Source organism: Carassius auratus, chromosome 41, assembly GCF_003368295.1.
Source record: "Carassius auratus strain Wakin chromosome 41, ASM336829v1, whole genome shotgun sequence".
Classification (NCBI taxonomy): Eukaryota; Metazoa; Chordata; class Actinopteri; order Cypriniformes; family Cyprinidae; genus Carassius; species Carassius auratus.
This window is the reverse complement of record NC_039283.1, coordinates 21,717,904-21,737,472: the sequence shown is the minus strand read 5'-3', so window position 1 is coordinate 21,737,472 and position 19,569 is coordinate 21,717,904. Positions and strand designations below refer to the sequence as shown.

At 37.8% G+C, this 19,569-nt stretch overlaps 1 protein-coding gene across 1 annotated transcript; it reads right to left on the bottom strand.

The window, feature by feature from the left end:
• Positions 1–2,652: 2,652 nt before the first annotated feature.
• On the bottom strand, positions 2,653–13,741 carry LOC113059271 (nuclear receptor subfamily 2 group F member 5-like). The gene is made up of 4 exons (XM_026227648.1): positions 12,675–13,741; positions 6,766–7,046; positions 5,858–6,104; positions 2,653–4,205 (listed from the first exon to the last, which is right to left on the bottom strand). The coding sequence occupies exons 1-4, from the start codon at positions 13,039–13,041 to the stop codon at positions 3,889–3,891; spliced, it is 1,212 nt and encodes a 403-aa protein (XP_026083433.1). The 5' UTR covers positions 13,042–13,741; the 3' UTR covers positions 2,653–3,888.
• Positions 13,742–19,569: the final 5,828 nt, after the last annotated feature.

Below are 19,569 nucleotides of genomic sequence, written 5' to 3'. Positions count from 1 at the left end.
ATCATTACTCCAGTCTTAAGTGTCACATGATCCTTCAGAAATCATTCTGATATGCTCATTTGCCGCTCAAACATTTATTATTATTATCAATATTGGAAACAGTGTGCATCTATAAAAACCATAATACATTTTTTAGGATACTTTGTCAAAATGAATCGCGTTTACACATATCTGTGAAAAAAGTCAAAAACGCAGTATTGCATATGCCAGGCCAGTAGCGCTGTCACCTTGTTAGTAAAGAGTAGGGAAGTGATGATTATATGTTATGATGTGTCTCCGCTGTTGGTTGTAATATTTGTGAAGTAAATCCACACTTTGCTGAAGAAACGTTAGAAAACTCTTGAGCAGCAACAACAGTACAATGTACTCTGCCATTATTGTGTATATTTGTTCGCGTTTGCCTTTAAAATCGACATGTATTGCACATGTCTACATACCTATGTACTTTCCACACGCATAACATCACGGTTGTCAAATATTCGTGTGTTGGGTCTTTACACGGAAACGATAACAGTGGCACTCAAAAACCGTTAATATGCATTTTCAGTCCCCAAACACTGTTGTCGTGTAAAAGGACAGGCAAAACTCATAAAAAGTTTCCAGTTTTTGGCTGAAAACGTTGTCATATAAACGCCCCCTTACTCTCTCTCATGTCGTTCCAAACCTGTATATCTTTTCTTTGGCAGAATACAAAATTTAGTGGATTGTGCAGCATGCTCTATCCTTTACCATGAAAGCAAACAGTGGCAAAACTTTATACATTTATAGTCATCTCGATCAATACAATAATTTTTTTTGTTTTTTTGAGAAACATGATGTCAAACCACTGCTAAGTGTCTTGATTCTAAATGCTGTTGTGACTTTTTGGGTGAACTGTTCCTTTAAGAGATGTCCTGTACTCACAGGCTTGTAAACAATTCGAATATCGGCTATTTTTTTTTTTATTATTCGCAGTTTACACATATGAGAATGAGACCAGCCTTGAATTGCCATTTGAGAATCTAAAATGTAAAATTTGGAGTAATTTACTAATCATTAAAATTAAGATTGCTATTTTAATGAAACCCTTGCACTTTGATATTCACTATTTGTGAGTTGCCCCGGGGCAGTTGAGAAGCAATGCAACAGCATCAATATTGATGCCCTGTGGCTTAACTGGGTTTTTAGAGGGACTTTCTCCCACATCAATATTGATGCCATTGCCACATATCCTCGTCAGACCCTCTTTAAGGATTTATAATAGCTACAGAAAGGGTGGACAACTTTGTTAAAATGCAATAGACGTTTTGGTCCCAGATGACTGTACTGGAGGAATTTCTTTTAGTCATGGTCATTCGTTTTAAGAGATTGTGATTTTAGGTTTGAAAAAGACCATGGATTTAATTTTCAAATGAAATATACCTAAATAAATGGGGTTTTGATTTCAGACCCCCGATAAGCAATCGTCCAAAACTTCTCCAGTACAGCTTTGTGTGTTCCCTCGAACCGCCACAGGGCAGAAGCTACGCTTTAGCAGCTGGCTTCCCGACAGAGAGCCAAAAATGAGAGACCTCGTATGCACAAAGACTGACCTCAATTCAGTTTGACGTCTCAACTATTGATCTGACTGGCCGACCCTCTCAGAGACAGACCGCTTGCCCTTGTGGCCAATGTTCAAGTTTAAGCGCTATTGCTGCGGGCGACTTCACTCTCAACATTTGAAACGTGCATTGCTATGGTTCATCCAAGCCTCTTTTTAAATTGAGATTGTCACATTAGTTAGAGGTTAAACGTGTGCATGACTCAAGCGCTGCTCAACAACACCCCATTTGTTTGCCATAGTAGAGTTTGGAAAAATCATTGTCACATCTGAATGATTTACGGGGCATGACACCAGATTTGTCATTTTAACCACAAGCCACAATGGCTATTTAAACATGTCAGAATCTAAACAATGGTAAAACTGAAGCTGAATTTTTATCGAACTGTAGATGTAAAATACAACAAGCATCCTTATAGATGCTTGAAATATGTATGAGATGATAAAAACCAATATGCATCTACATTCAATTAACTTACCCACGGGGCACATGCTGCTGCAGATATATTTTATATTCACAATTAGGTAATGTTTCATGTTGTTGAGGTGAAGAGGCCATTGTTGAACTGGAGTGACAGGTCTGAAATGAAGGAATAAGTAATTTTCATACTAGCCGCTCTATTACTGGAAGGGGTCTAGAGACCACAAGGCCACAAGCATGACCCTGCCAACTGAGCTATAAACATTATCCATTAGTGAATTTTCTAAAAGAATGTAAAAAAGGGTATTTTTTATTGTTTTTTTTTTTTTTTTTTTTTTTTTTTTACGGTCCCATTTTAATGGTTATTATATTTTCTGGTTCAAATACAACCAAATATGTTTGTGCAATGGTCCTTACCATCAATCAAGGTATTAGGTATTATGAACATTGACCTGGGAAAACTGAATGCTTTTTGCCATTGAGTTAAATACCTGAGGAAAACCTGTTTCAGTCAGGCAGATGCATCAGCATTTGGGTTTCAGATCCATTTTTATGTACAACAGTCGCTTAAAGCTCATTTAAAAACCATTAAAGAGTGGAATAATAGGAGAATAAAAGATGAAACAGGAATAAAATGCCACAAAAAAGCAGCTATTCTGTGAATGACAGATTTTATTTCATGAATTAATTTTTCCAAACCTAAAATACAGAAAAACATACTTTGATAGAAATATTCTGTGAACTAATACAACAGGTCCTGCTTTTAAAGGTCCCAATGGCTTTTATATCCAAATGCTGCCTTAAAAGCTATAGTGCCATGTTAAAAATGTGACAAGGGGTTTTAAACATATTCAAATGAGCAAGAAAGTAACAAAAATACTTGATGAAACCTATAGTTTGCTACACAATAAACCTGGTCATCAAAGGCAGACTATTGGCATAATTGAGGTCTTGAGTTTGTCGAGTCAATCTGGGTCATTTTTGCACATTTGACTGCCCACTCACTCAACACTGTACACAATCCAATGAGACTTTATCCCATCACAACCCAGCTAGAATATGGTAAAGTTAGCATAGACTATGTTGGCTTGGACACATCAGAGCTTTCCCGACATTCCCAAACATTCCAGAATCCCTTACTTTACCCAAGTGTTTTCTTTTCTTCTTGAAGCTACAGGAGCTAACTCCATTATTTAACAAGATGCATATTGTGCTTGACACGGCAACATTCTTTCTAGATGTGCTGAATATTTGGATGCAGCTGATAAAAATGCGTAAAGTGAGGGTTATCTGGCTGGTTTCAAGTGCGTCTTTCAAGTCTTCCCACTTCATCAGATACCTAAACGCAAAAATCAACAAGACAAGCAGAATTTCACCTCAGTCATCAATTCCAAAAAAAGCTCTAGAGAGTTCAGTTGCCTGTCCTACTTTGGCAAAGGCTTTCTCTCCAACGAGTCCTGCAACAGTTATGCCTTTCTTTTGGTTGTACTTGAAATGAAATACAACTCCCACCCCCACCCTGACCAAATCGGACAGAATCTTGACTGTCCTGTTAATATAAAAGTGGTGCGGTTTTCGAGGTCCATCTAATAGCTGTTCTGGTAAAGTTTTGGCATCAGCTTTAATGGCTTCTGGTTGCTTCAAAATCAGGAATGGATGGGGCACTTTGGGCCAGACAGTCCTCGTTCATAGAAAACCTCTGTAGGAAACAGTTCTGTGTCTATATGTACGCTGTGGTCCATTCCCATTTACAAAACAAACGGCTGGTGGTTCAGGTTAAGTTAGCAGGTTTTGATGTGGCAGAAAGGGGTGTGGCTTGCTGACAGATTCTCTGTACTGGCCATGACCCCATGGCGGCAGGGGTGTGATATGGATTATTGGGGCAGGATCAGGGCCCGTTCTCATTGTAATGGAGCGAGATGGGCCGGTCTCTCTGGACGGGCATGTAAGGCCAATTGTAGCTGGAACCAGAAAGCAGCATGTCCCGCAGTAGCGTCTCAATGGGAGTTTTGCCTACCAGTCGTACAAAGAATAGTTGTTCGATAACGGGAGAAGAAACAATGCGCAGGGAGGGCAGTCGTAACAACAGGCGGCCGAATCGATTGGGTTGATTGGGGTATTGGTTCCGCACATACTCCTCAAGAGCACACTGGGACTTTTCCTGGATGCTCTCCACATGGGCAACATCAGAGAGACCCATGGCATCTGAAGAAAAAAGTAAAAACAGAAGTGAAAATTAAGGAATACTGTAGTATCTATCTATCTATCTATCTATCTATCTATCTATATTAACTCCTAGTTAAACTGGATTGCGGGTTCTAACTGAAAAACACACATCTGAAATAATCAAGGGCGTAAAAGTGTAGAACTGTAAATTTAGTTTAAGGCATGATCCCCTTTGTCATTCTCTCTGTCACGCTACTTATCATTGGTGTACGAACCTAATTTTGCTGAGCTTCAGTTCTGCTAACAAAAGATTAATTGCTTTTTATATTTCTATGAGGGCAAGGCTACCCACTGAGCGGGACAAAACAGCCACTTCTGTCCCATGAGTCCAGATAAAGACATCTATAGTTACGGTAGGCAGCATTTTGTAAGGGGGGCACTGATGCGTCAATCCCTGGCATAATGTCAGCGGTGACGAGCCTTGCGTGCTTCTACACCAGCCCCCCTCGCGCTGGAGTTGGATGGCAAAGGCATCCCCCTCTGTCTTTGTGTTTCACAGTGTGAATGCACTGGGAGCTGCCACTGTACCGCGCTGGGCAATCGGGGTGACTGGCTGACATTAGAGGACTGTCGGGTGATGTGAGGTGATAGGAGGTTTGGGCTGAGGTTACGGGCCACAAGAGTTTGTCTGTCCCTGTTAGCTCATGCCGGCGAGTCCTGGCAGGGGGTGGAGGGGGTTTTGGCTGGAATTGCAGGATGGATCACATTGATGCCCTGGGCTACAGAGGTTATGTAGGTCACAGCCAGACTGAAGCGAATCCCTATTGCTGCAACTCAGCATGCATAATTCAGTCATGTTGGTGGACGTTGAGGTGGGGCGGGGGGCTGCTTGCCTGGTTTCAATAATAGATGGAAGCATGAAGGATTGAGTGATAAAAAAAAAAAAATGAATCGAGAGTGGTGGGTTCAGCCAACCATTTGGAAAAGTGCAAGTCTGGGCTGGAAAAAGGTTTCTGACAGGTAGGGCATTCAGGCTGGGTATCGATTCAGATGTCCCGATTCGATTCTCAGATTTGTTTATTACATTCAGTGAATATAGTTTTAGTACAAATGTTATTGATATTTCTAAAAAATTACCAGTAGACATCAGTTTACAAATGGTGAATTGATAAAAAGAAATAAGATTAACTGATAACGGATAAGATTCATGTTAATCAGATCTTGTTTTAAATGTGTGATGAAATAAATACTGGAAAAGATCGATTCGCGGCTTTTGAGAATCAATATAGAATCGACATAATTTAAAAAATCGATTAATCAAAAAATCTATTTTTTTGCCCAGCCCTATAGAGCATGGAATCATCTTAAACCAGCGATTGATTCTGAAGCTCTGTACCAAAGCATTTAGCAACGGCAAAGGAAATTCTGTATATATGTAATCAGGTAACTTACCCTTTCTATTTATTTAGTTTATTTAATAACAAACAGGATTGGATACCTCACAAAATATCAGTACTACTGATAATTAGACCTAAACAGATCAACTAAACAGATCCATGTGTTTTCTAAATGGTATTATTAGGGATGGAAACTTCTAAAATCTAAGTTTGCTTCTAAAATCGACTCAATCGACTCATACAGTTAATACTAATCAAATCAAGTCAAGTAGCCTTAATGTTAGTTATTCTTACCAGAGGTGAAGAGTACGATGGACTTCAGGCAGGAGTACTCAGCCGTGTCTACCTGAAGGGCTTTCAGTTTCTCCACTTGCTCTTGGAAGACGCGAATGTGGTCCATGAAGGCCACCACTCGTTCAGCTGACATGGGGGAGGCGTGTAGACCGGCAGCGGCCAGCAGGGGTGCTACATGCAGCGGCATAGAGCACTGAGCAGCGTTCAGAACGAACAGCTCACTCCACGACATGCGCAAGAGCGCCACCTACACACAAAAAGGCACATCGTGAGAGATTGATCTTTTTAATAATTAAAAGTACTGAAAAAATAGACTTTAAAACAAAAATTCATAAACACAAATATGTGTGCGTTTCTTGTTCAAAGTCATAAAATAAATAAGAAATATATATTACTTTCCAGAAAAATGGCATACATTTTAAAAAAAACTTTTATTCATCCCTCATCCGTTGTAAAACCACAGTAATGATTTATTGCTTTAATTTAATTTAATTTGTTAATTTGTTCCTAGTGTTATTGTAAACAGTTAACCAGGGCATGTTACTCAAAAAAACAAAAACAAATAGTAGGCTAAATTGTGTGCACAATTTTTGAATCCATTCCATCAATTTATAAACTGTGGGCAAAATTTAATTATTCATTCCCTCAATTTGCTAAATCATACACACAATTTATAAATTGAGAGAACAAATTAGTAAATTGGGCACACAATTTAGCAAATTGAGGGAACGATTAGTAAATTTTGCGCATTTTTTTTTTCTCGCTTATGTTCCGTAAATTTAAAAAAATATATATTTTATTTTACCAGTTTATGTATTCACTTATAACATAAATAGAAAATATTAAAGAATATATATATATATATATATAAAATATATATAAATAAAGTAAAGATGAACTTGATTTACCTGGTCCATGAGCTGCAGGTCAGGAAAGAAAGGGATGTTTTTCGCCCACTCCACGGCGCTGAAGAGCAAACGGGCGGCCAATTCACAGATGTTCTCAATGCCCATTAGATTGTTGGACTGCATACACTGGGCTCCATAACGGGATGCGGGGTATGGCTCGGCCCGTAGGAGCAAAGAGATAAAGCCCGAGAGATACGGCTGTCCATTGTAAGGGTCACTCCCATTACTCAGATACTGTCCTGGACTGGACTGCGAGTTGGACATGCGACCCCTTTGGACAGCTGAGGAAGAGAAAATAAAAAGCAAAGAGCCATTAGAAGTGGATATTTATGTTTAATTGCAAAAACTACCAAATCCATCCGCCACAATAGATCAAGTCCCCTTCTGCTTTCTAATGTCTAAGTGACTGAAGTCATAGCATCTGTGAAACCCATCATAGAGATGCCGACCCTCTGCTATCCATCAATGAGTAATGAGTGAGTGAACACTATGGGTGAAATGGTGTTTTTCACACTTCTTCAAACAAATGGTGCAGCCAGAGGCGAAGGGCAAAGCAGAGGCCATTCCTGTAACGACGCAGCTCAGTGCCCATTTGGGAAACACCTGTTTAACTATCCTGCTGTCTGGCCAATAACTCCATTAACTATAAACCAGAGGGAGCATGAAATGAACACAGAATGAAAAAGAGACTGAGTGTGTGTGTGTAAGAGAGAGTGACAAAAACCCAGAGGAAAATGTAACTCTTTCAAAGACATAATAGAGTTTGGTGTAAGTGTCAACATTATCTCAGTAGCTCCTCATAAATGACAGACCAGGACCTGAAGATATCATTATCATTTTATTTTAATGATTTGTTTGGCACATTTTAAGAATGCACACCCTGAATCAGATGAAAGGTAAGGGAGAGTTGAGGTTGAAAGAATGACTAAAAAGAGGAACAAGGCCTGAGAAACTACAAATATAGAAAGTGTAGACAGATCCAGGCAGATTAATTGACAAATATTTGAGATTGTCACCATCAGCCCACCAATCAGATTAGGGCATCCAGTGGTAGAAACACCCATAATGACCAACTATACAGGCACTCAGTAACCTCTAGCTATGGAATCACATAAGATCAGGGATCACAATAGTGATTAAAAGAAAGAAACAAGAACACAACACTTTTATTATGATGTGATATACACTTAGAGTTTCCTTTAGGATCCTTAAGTAAATACGCTTTCGTTCAAAAATGTGGAGTCAGTAAGATTTTTTTTTATTTAAAGCTGCATTTATTTGATCAAAAATGCATAAAAAATGTAATATTGTGAAATGTTATTACAATGTAAAATAAGTTGTGGAAACTACAAGCATATTATTTTTTAGGATTCTCTGATGAACAAAGTTCAAAAGAAAAGGATTTTCTGGGGCCTTTTTCGCACATTACTTATCTCTCTGCATAAAGCAATACAGAAACTAAGGATGCAAAGCTGTAAAAAAATAAATAAATAAAAAAATAACAAAAAGGGGGCACTCTTGCAGCATACATTTCTTCGGAGCTGAAGCTGAACTGCATTCCTATGAGGCTCTGATAACTCAATAAGAGAACAAGCTAATACTCGACTCACACACAAAGGTCAAAAGTCACGGTAGCTGTACCTTCCTGTTCCTCATTTCTTTTCACTGTTTGTTGCTCTCTCCTTAAACATGTCGTGATGAAGCTCCGACATACTATAAGACAAGGAGGGTGGGGACAGGTGCACAATATTTGAGGAGCAACAATGTGTAACATTTTTTATTATTCATTTATTTTTGTTTATCATCTAATATTTATATTCATTTTTATTTAAAGCTTTATTTCAATTAATAAATAGCATTTTTATAGTTTTAGTTAACAATAACAACCATTAGCATATTATTAGGATAACAACAGAGTAAAAACAATGTCAATTATGCCCCTGTTCTCTTAGTTAGACAGATACAGTTTAGTTAGATTATTATTATTTCTTTATTTTTCAATATCAACAGATTCCTAAAATTTTGTTTAAATCCCTTTAAAAGGAGAAAAAGAAGTCTCTGACTTTTGAACACCACAATGTTTAAAGAATCATAAGGCTTTACGTTACACAGCAAATCAGCTAGAAGGAAGAGTCACCTCTGCCGGAGGTCACCAGTTTAAACGGGTTGAACAGCAGGATTAGTCAATCGACCAGGTGGCAGAGTGATATTTACCCAAACCCCACAGAGAACCGTCACATTTGGACTTTGCTATGATCCTGTCTATTATTAATGTTTACTTTCCATTGACCTATATTTCACCCTGCACATGGAAAGTGACTGACTTATAGGTCATGGGATGAAGTCACAGTTTCAGCACATTTCCAGAGGCGCTCGGCAGAAGCAGCACATGGCGGACATCTGCCAAAGTCTTAATGTGACATTTTCACATCCTGGGCCATTGTATACAAAAAAATGCTTGGATTCCATATTTGTAATAGATGTGTGCCTTTCTGTGGTGTGAGGTTATTGTGGTTGGTTGCTTACAAGTGATTTAGTATCACTGACATACTTTTATCTATTATTAGTTGTTATTATTACTGTTTTTTTTTTAGTTCGTTTTAGCAATTTAGTTTTTTTATACTGTATTTTATTAGTTATTTTATTTCAATTACAAAAATGTTTAGTTTTAAGTAACTAATTAGTAATAACCCAGCTGCTTTACTGCCTTAAGACAAAAAATCCCACGCCCAAATCTCTCTTATTCTGGTCTATATGACTCAAGTCCTTCATTCAATGTAAGCCTATGAGATTTTGTATCCCAGCACTTCTGCTGTGAATGTCAGTTCATACTGGTATTTTTCTAGTTCTGACGAAGGTCACGGCCTTGCGCACAGAGCATTCCAGCAGATGCACGTACTTGCAGAAGCCTGTGGAACTGACAAGGCAATCACATTGCTTTCTTTCAATCAGAAGCGCCCTTTGTCAGGCTGGAATGTCAGTCATGTCAAGAGCAGCCGTAAGGTGTAAAAACAGGTAGAGCGATCGAAGAAGAGGAGCGCAAGGAGGAAGATCATCTCTGTGAGTCTTAGACATGAACGCACTAGCTGAATCCTTCAGATCAATCTGTTATTACTTCGATTTACACTCTTAAAAAGTTTATTGGTGTTGATGGTTCCATTACGGAATTGCTGTGAAAACACTCTTTTGGAACCTTAGATTCCAGACATATATATTCTTTCTTATTTAAGATTTTTTTTTAGAAATGTTCACTTGTGTTCCTCAGATAAAATGGAAGCATAACAACCAGAGGAGGAGTGAATAATGACGGATGTTTCCCTTTGTGTTGGGTTACATCAACTGACACACTTCTGGCTTCTTTAAAGTTTCCACAGAACATCTCCAGAAGCTTCTCATGTGGAATCAAATTGTAAAACCATCTATTTTTTTTAACAGAGAAAGGTCACATTCTGTTCATTCATTCTGTCAGAAATCTGCACTAAAAAGTACATGTGTATGTGTGAGTACATTCTGTACATATGTGAGGGTCTGTGTAAGTAGCAGAGTGATTCTACTCCATTCATTACCAAGTGCACGTGATGAACTCGTAGGAGAGTGGGATTTCTGAGTGCTGGAGAAAACAAAGAACCTTACAGAGAAATGTGTTTGACCTTATCCATAACAAGCAAGCCATGCAAAAGTTCAAGTGTTTCAAGGCTAGCAATGATCTATACCAGTGGTTCTCTATTCCAGTCAATTTGTATGTCTTCCTTATTTAACACACCTGATTCAGATCCATTAACTGAACCGAGGGCATCAGATAAGAGAGAAATGTGCAGAGCAGTGGTACCCCAGGCATTATCTACCTGACTTCTAACCATTTACTTGATCTATTGATTATACCAACTCTTTATGCATTAATATTTCCATCTTCCTTTAATCATGTAGTGCAGGAATATTTGTTAGAGTATCATAAAGCACACCATATCTATATATCGATATAACACTCAAGGATTACATGCACTAGTGAACGAGATCAACCTGAAATAATCAGTGCACATCTGATTTATTTTGCAATCATACTTCACTCGGATACTATACAATATTTAAGGAGCCCAGACATGACACTCGAGTAGAAATGTATCACAAACTATGAATATTTTATGATATTTCTGTAGTTTATTAATTTAGCTATATACATACTTATTGTATCAAAGACTGTGAGTGCATTCATTTGAACTTTGGAAGGACTCTTTAGAAAGTGCTACAAAACGTTGGTTCACTACAGGCCATATGGATGGATATGTGAATATTAAACATAAAACTCATGCAAAGACTACAGTACATGAACCAAGTGTTTTGTTTGTTTGGCTCAAACAGTGTATGCAGATTACCTGTAATGGCTTAATACAAGGTGTGTCTCTTTACAAGTGACTGAATTGCATTATTCAGAGAAGACATAATTTATGAATGAAAAGAAGGAGGGTGCAGTGAGGCTGCATGTGTTCCTGTCTATATCTATTTTGTCTGTACAAATGCAACACAATCTGAGTGAAGAAGAAAATTCATATTATAGATTTAAATAAATGCGTGCAGACAGTTTAAGCAATGTCTCGTCTTAACTAAACTGTTGAGGCAGCTGATATTTTCACAAATTCAAATAAAAGCACAAAACATATAGGCTTTCATTCAAAATGATTTAAAAGCTTATACATTTTAGTTTCCAATACATTCATCACACTATATGGGGAAAGGAACAGCCTGTCATAGGCTTTCATTTAAAAATGAAAAGAGTGAATCAATCATGAGAGACAAAACAAGTCATGAAACAAATTATAATAAATAAATTCTATTGAAAACATTAACCAATGTCAAAAAATAATACCACTGAATAACTGGACTTTTAACTCTTATGATATTTTTCTAATTCAACAGGCCACTATTAGGATGACTGGAAAATCCCAAAGCAGCCAATTCACAAGACTGAGTTAGAGGTTAGTGTCTACTTTGACAGAAATGCAATATTATAGATGTGACTGCAGAATAATTATGGACCCATATTTTCATTGAAACGTTCTTCTAATATGAAGCTCATATTCACATTAAAGGTCAACAGACTAGAAAGAAGGCTTTTTGTCTGGTTGTTTCAGTCTGAAATCATGACTAGACAAATCTATTTTGTAATAATGAATAATGAATAAGTAACTTGGCAGAGTTTTCACAATTAACTGCAGAGTGGACAACAACTTCTTAAATTGTATAATACTTAAAACTGGAAAAAAGTTTTAAACCCTAGTAATTTAAAAAGTTAAATAAAAAAAACTTTTGTTGTGTTTAGGATTCTTAAATTCTTTGGAGAAATAGTTTTTAATGTTACATTGCAAGTTCTTCAGATTATGGTAAACTTTAGTTTTAAGAATTCCACTACACAATAATATTCGTAATATGCAACTTTCAGATTTCTTGCTCTGTAATAAGGTAAAATAAAGTGTAATGAACTCATCGCTTTGATTTTACAAGCAGCAATTACGATAAACATCATTTTTTATTTCTAGAGGGAAATACTTTATAAAAATGCTTCCAAAAATATTCCATGGTAATCGCATTTTTTCAACAGTCAAAACGGTTGTTGTTAACAAAAACACTTTGGTAACATGATATCTGATAGTAAAAGTTCTATTTAGAACTAAATGCCATAGTGATGGTTATTTTTTAACTCTTCTTAAAAAGAATTGCTTTAATCTTCAAAGCACCATAGAACCTTATAAAACCATAATTCTCTTGATTCCCTTGCTTTGGTTTGACACCAACTTTTGTAATGTCTCCCAGCTTCAGCTATAATATTTGAATCATTTTACATTTCTGAACAGGTTTATCCTATCACAGGGTTTAAACGCGTGTATTTGTCGAATGCATGCAGCAGATCTTACCCTCTCTCCTCATTCCGACTTTCAAGCACTTCTTCAGCCGGCAGTACTGGCACTGGTTCCGATGGTGCTGGTCGATGGGACAGTCTCGGTTCCCCCGGCAGGTGTAACTCAGGTTCCGTCTGACCGAGCGCTTGAAGAAGCTCTTGCAGCCCTCGCAGGTAAACTGGCCGTAGTGTTTGCCGCTGGACTTGTCCCCGCACACCATGCAGTCCACGTTGGGAATTTTGTCCCCGGAGAGCGCGTCGTTGCCAGGGGTTGAACCTGATGGAGTTCCCGGTGTCCCGCCGGGCTCCTGACTGCACATTTGCAGCTGGGACCCGGGATCAGCCGAAATGTTCTCTTGCCACTGATTTACTACCATTGCCATGCTATCCCGCAACACTGTCTGTGGTAACCGATACAATGCGACTCGTTTCAAGCGGGGAGGAGAGTTCAAACGATCCTGAATGACGCTCTTGGAGATAGACTTCCCACCTCACAGATCTTCCAACGCCAAAAACTTGACAGAGCTAACTTTACTTCTCTACTCAGAAGAGGTCATGGAATACTTACAAAGCAAATAGGAATGTGACATAATTATTGCGTGAGAAATCCAAAAAACATGTTCAAGTTTTAATTGCTCCGAACAGTGTCAATTTTTGAACGCGGGTTGTCCGAGCGAACACGAGAATCACATCCGTGTGAAACTTCACGATCTCGAAATCCCACGTGTGAAGTTTTGCTTTAAATGTACTAATATACTTCGCGATCAAATGTAGACTAGGCTATATAAATTATTATTATAATGTAGACTATTTAAAGGAAATAGAGCGTTTGCCAGTCATCACACTGACCCTACACCAAATCGTAATCTTCGTCCAAAGTGCGCACACGAAATATTATTGAGAAAAAAAAGTGTAAATAAAATTCAAATGAATAAGTTATTTTCGGATGACCGTTCTTTGTACCAGGAAAATTCCTAAATAATCCGAACTTGTAGGTTATGTACACAAGAGAAGATTCGGCGTGTTTCGCTCGCCAGATGTCCGTTTCATCTCTGAGAACCGTAGATAAGAATTCGGTGAAAGTGACACTAAACAGCCGTGGTTACCGGAGCTCCTCCCACCACATTGCTTATAAGGATACAGTGACCATATTAGTATATGACGCCTTCGCAAGGGGCGGGGCTTGGATTCACTGGGCTTCTCAACTGGTCAGTGGAGGTGCTAGAAAAAAAGTCTTTGTCCAATTGGACAAAGGCACAGCTATTGCACAGTTAATTTGAATTGTTTAACAATCTCAATCAGAGAGAATCTCAAAAGATTTTGAGAAGAGACATTAACACTGATTATTTATTCATTTATTATTATAATTATTTACCAGGGTAATAAAAGTGGCAGTTGTGAATTCTACATTCATGTACATGTGTTAAATGCATTTTTTTAAGTATTGCACACAAAAAAAAACATTTTTTTTCTCTCATCATAACAGTTAATTCTCAAAATTCAATCAGAAACTATTGTTAGAAAAAGCTATCATTTGTTACATTTCAATAATAATAATTTCAAATTGTGCCATTCAATTTCATCATAAAAGACTTTTGATTTTAATCCAAGACATGAACATGTTTTTGTGCACTTTTAATTACATCAGTACAAAATTAATAAACAAGCTAAATTAACTGTACTTTGTTGTCTACTTAATTATAGTGAGAGAAAAACAAAATGATTGGATCTACATGTTAGTTACCTTGTTTTTATGTATGTGTCGTGGAGGTGTTAAGAGTTTACACCAGTTGACAAAGGCTCCTCGCAGGAGTCTTCACTTCTGTTAGTTTAGTCTGTAATGAGCATACTGCGAAGCTGTTAATGCACAAAAGGCCACAGTGTAAATTACAGTGACATGCACCATGTTTACCATTAAAAGCTGTGAGAAAGTGTAGGAAAAACTGAACTAACTGATGTCTATTTAAAGCCTTGTTTGTATGCAAATGAAAATTGATATCTGTACTAATTTATATAATTTTCAGCAAGTATTTATTGGGGATTTTCAAAATTGTATTGTTTATATTCATGCAGTAAATGTGGACTTCATTTATTACAGAATTATTTATGACTGCTTAATGAAAATACTATATTTGCCAAAATACAAAATTATGCATAAATATTTATGCATTGGCATTAGGGAAACACTTCCTTTCCTATGTCATGGGCACTTTATGATACTATTTGTTAAAAAAACAACATTTGTTTACTTATAAACCATTTGCACTGTGAGAAGTAATTACGATAAACACAAATTCCTAATACTGTGGAAAATAAATTAGGATAAGAAAATTAACTGGTAGCATAGAGGTCATCATTATGCAACAAGCGCTAAATGTGATGGTTTTATCAGAGAGATTATTTTAAATATATACTATGCATTTTTACATCTTTTTATATTATTTAATATTTTAATAAAATTTTTAAGAGCACCTCAGTTCCATAGATATGCATTAATATTTTAAAGTTAATTTAAATTTATTTTCCCACCTCTGTCACTGTGGGAAATTTCCCTCATTGAGTAAGTGCAGTATTACATAAACCAGTTTAAACAATAATGCCTCCCTCTCTGTCTAGCGTTTATGGTAAGTAAACATTCATCTTTGTGTTGATGCCTTAGCAAAACAACAGCAATAAAACAATCATAACATTGCCAGCATTATTTACAATGAGTTAAAACATGTTTAAATATGAAGCATATAGTAAATAAATGGAAATGAAGGAAAATAAATTATTTACATACAAAACATATGGTCCCTAATTAGGCAGCATGCAAAGAAAAGAACTTGATGTTATTGTTGTCCCTGTTTAACACGGCACTTCTAGCGCTAGAGGCCATAAAGTTGGCCTTTAGCTTAGCTTAATTGTTGTCATATGTAACCCTACCTGTCCTCCATTTAGCCTTTTGACTGGCTATTAGATCATTCTGTGGCATAGTGACCAAGGGCATTATTTGGTGATTATGTGTAATTCTACACAGTGATGGCATTTAAACTGTCTAAATTAAATGAATCTAGTTTTCTAATATCATTAAATTAGAGGTTCATTTAAAGCACTTACTCACACTCATATTATTCCAAACTTGCTGTTGTTATTTTTTTTCTGTGAAACACAAAAGGAGAATTTTTGAAAGATCATCACTCAGCTCTTTTCCATAAGGACAGTTTATACTCTTTCAAGCTCAAAAAGTGGAAAAAACTTTATAAATGTAGTCAAAATAACTTATTTGCTAGTCAACTTGTGTCTTCTGTGGTCCTAAAATAGGAAAGAGACCAAGAGTTACAGACAATGTGATTTGTCATCAGAACGTCAATATGAATGAAAATAACAAACAGCATACAGGTTTGGAACAACATGTGGGTGAGTAAATAATAAAAAAATCCATTTAATGAGCATCATGGAATCTGCAAAAAGTGCAATTCTATTATTGAATGGAGCTATATCAAATTGTATTATCATCACCAGAACAAACATCCATATGTCAGATGCATCTCTGGCTCTGATTGAATGTCATGATAAATGCACAGGGAGCTCATGCCTTGTATGAGGTGACTGATGACTGTAGCAACTGGCACAGTGATTCCCAGATTGAGGTCAGGGAGTAAATATGACCACATAGCATGGCCTAGGAAATGCAAAGGCCACTGGTTTGCAGGTTAATTTATGGAAGCTTTGACAGTTTGTGACCCATGATTCAGTGCCCCGTTTCTGACGTGAAAGACAAGCCAGTCCAAAAATGTACACGTAAACAATCACTTAGGTAACCTGAGAAAGAGGCAAAATACGGCCTGGAAGGTCCAACTTTCTGAATGTCCAGGGTCTGTCTGTAAAGACAAAGTTAAAGTTCGAGTAGTGAATGATCAGTTTTTATCTTTTCACCTAGTCACAGATCAATGAAAATCTCAGAAAAAAAGATAAAGATTGCTGTGAAGCTTTCTAAACTGTTGAATTGTTTGAACTGTTTTGCAACTTGAAATTATCAACCATAAAATCAAATAGTTATCTAAATTTAAAAGAAGATTTATTTAAAATAAAAGTATTGTCTATAAAAAGTTGATTTATAATATGACACCCTTATAAAGACATATTTACATTTTGGATGAGTGCCTTTACATTTGTGTTTCATATTGTGGTTTGTTCGGACAGTGTGCTCTTTCCTCTGTCCGATTAGACTTGATTAAGAGGTTAGACTTTGTGAAGCATGGCGTCTTTAACGGAGATTTATCTGTTCCTGTACTGACCCCTATGGGGTTGCCTGCCTTCACCCCGATGTCCTTTAGATTTATTTGGTTATTTATTTATCTATTCTGAGGAGTCTTGCATTTCTCCCTAATTTTTTTTCCTGTTTATGCATCCAAGTCTCATTTTTCACAGCGGTAGCAATATGAAGCTCTTGCCATGTGCTGATATAGTCAAAATACGGGTAAAGGCACTGATGACCCTCATGACCTGGATACCCGCCTGAAGCTCAGCCCACAATGTTCTGCATTGTACTGCCATAACCAACATCTAGCAAGACATACCGCAGAAAAAAATAACCTCCAAGTGTTTGTTAGTTTCCACTGAGATACCACATTATATTGCATTCAAAAAGGCCCTGAGAACAAAATTGATGTTCTTGAAGCTCTTAATTTCTGGGTTTATTGAGCTAAAACCGATATCGACTATCATAAAGTTCTCTGAAGCAACACTAAAACAGGCACTTGTCTACGCACACATTTCTTGTTAGGAGTTTCTGTGCTAAACAGGGAGAGCAACAGTATGTGGCTAGCATGACCTGACATGCCTCTGAAGCTGGAGGGGGTCTTGACCTTTGCTCCTGGGCTTCAAACCTAGGAAGATGAAAAAGGGGATTGGTTTGGAGGGTGACTCCTTAAACAAGAGCTTCTGTTTTAGACAGGAATGTCAGTTCCATAAAAAGATGCCTATAGAGAAGGAAAAAGCAGCCAAAAGAGAACAGAGCGATAATGAAGATATAAGATAGTTGGTGTGGGGGATGCCGGGGCTAGTTGTCACACAAGGAGATTGTCATAAGTGCGCCATTTAATATTTATTTCCCCCACTCCTATGTAAAGTCTAGAGATATGTATTAACTGAATTCATTGCCTACAGAGAGGCATGAGAATATTGATGGTGGAAAATAAAGCACAATGCAGGTTTTTCTACATTGCACTTTGTTTTGATCTTTCAAACAGGGAAATGGACTTTGCCTTTTCCTGAAACACAAAACGTGGCACTCATGTACAACACGTCACCGGAGAAAGATATCTGATTATAAATCATCATTCTGTAAGACTGTGACCAATGAGCTTAACAAGGCAAAATACTGGGCTGTAACAGATTTGCTAAACACCCCCACCAGCCTCTCTGCCATAATGTGATGTTTATGGCCATTTTTACCCCCGGACTTCAGTCATGCGATGGAGCAATAAATTACTCATGCAGGCCTACTGGAGGGAAAGTCCTTGTGACTCTGTACTGCGGCTCTAGCGGGAGAGCGTGACATAGAGGGTCACATCTGTAGATAACCTTGTGTTTTCTCACTGTTTTTCTCTGACATGGCGGCCGCCTGAAAAGCACACATTACCCACCCATTGAGGGTTGCAATCTGCTCTGGGTGGAACAGTGCTGACACGTACCATCAATACATCTTTAGCAGAGCATTTTTGTTCATGTCATTTTTGTGTCCAAAAGCAGATAAAGAGGCAAAAACAGGAAATAAGCAGGAACGTGCAGAATCGTGAAAAATTATACTGCTGATCTTTGGAACAGATTAAGAGTCAAGTTATGGTCAAGCTTATTATAGTCAAAGTCTCATAGGACTACGATTGGGACACGTCTTCATAATATTAGCGTTTTTGGTTAATCATTATGGATTTTCATTTGACAGTTCTTGAAGTTTACATTAGGTTTCATAAATCTTGAACATCTGGTTGCATCCTTACACAAAATAGTTTTGCAACATGGTAAACAAAAAGTCAAAATACGAAAAACATCCCATTGTTAGCAAAGCCAAAGTCATGGATTCGCTTCCTAGGGAATGCATGGGAATGCATTAAATGTATACCTTGAATGCTTTGTTTAAATGTATCTACCTAATGCATAAGTATAAATGTACTGTAGCCTAACATATAGAACATGGTAATAGTAATGCCAAGATCATGGGTTTGATTCCCAGAAAACATTCATACTGTTTAAATGCACAGCTTGTTGTTGCAAGCCCAGATTCTTCCTAAACCAAAAGGTGCCTGAAGAATCTGCACTTGCATCAGACACGGTGTCCAAGCGGTCTGGATTTCACATGGAAGGGAGGCCAAATTCCCTGCAGTTAAAATCTCAGACGGTGGTCTTTAACACATACTCTTTCCCTCTCCCTCTGCCTCCCAATCCCAATAAAAACCTTCTGACCAACAGGTGACCTTTCGCCGTTCTTCCCCCATCCAATGCTCTCCGTTCACTCCACCAACGCAGTCCAGTGGAGGCCAATGGGGGCCAGCAGCTGTGGAAAGGGGGATATGAGGTCACAAAGGTCACGGTACTGGTAAAGTCATCGGCAAGGCTCCGATGTGGGGCATCATTTCCCTCCTTCAAAGGCAGTCCTGACGTCCACGGGGGCCGCCCCGATGGCCCCGCTATTCCTGAGCCTTCAAGACCTGAGATGGACAAGGACAAATAAAGTGATACCAGGTGTTGGCTAGCCCCTTTCCCAAAAAATCCACCAAATTGGGGCCCCACTTCACACTAAGAAACCCGTACGGGTTCATGAGGCATAACAGCATGGCGGCCCAAACCAAAACACCACTTTGGTACCGCCTAATCCGTAAAGATTGAGTAGGGAAATTCAAAGGCATTTTAGCTCAGAAATTGGATCT

What these genes read in the sequence shown, in the direction of transcription:
- LOC113059271 (XM_026227648.1), bottom strand. Translation starts at nt 13,041, where the DNA reads ATGGCAATGGTAGTAAATCAGTGGCAAGAGAACATTTCGGCTGATCCC. An exon ending in AGTCGGAATGAGGAGAGAGG is followed by an intron (nt 7,047 to 12,674) that starts GTAAGATCTGCT and finishes TCTCTTCCTCAG; the next exon opens with CTGTCCAAAGGGGTCGCATG. An exon ending in ACCTGCAGCTCATGGACCAG is followed by an intron (nt 6,105 to 6,765) that starts GTAAATCAAGTT and finishes TTTTGTGTGTAG; the next exon opens with GTGGCGCTCTTGCGCATGTC.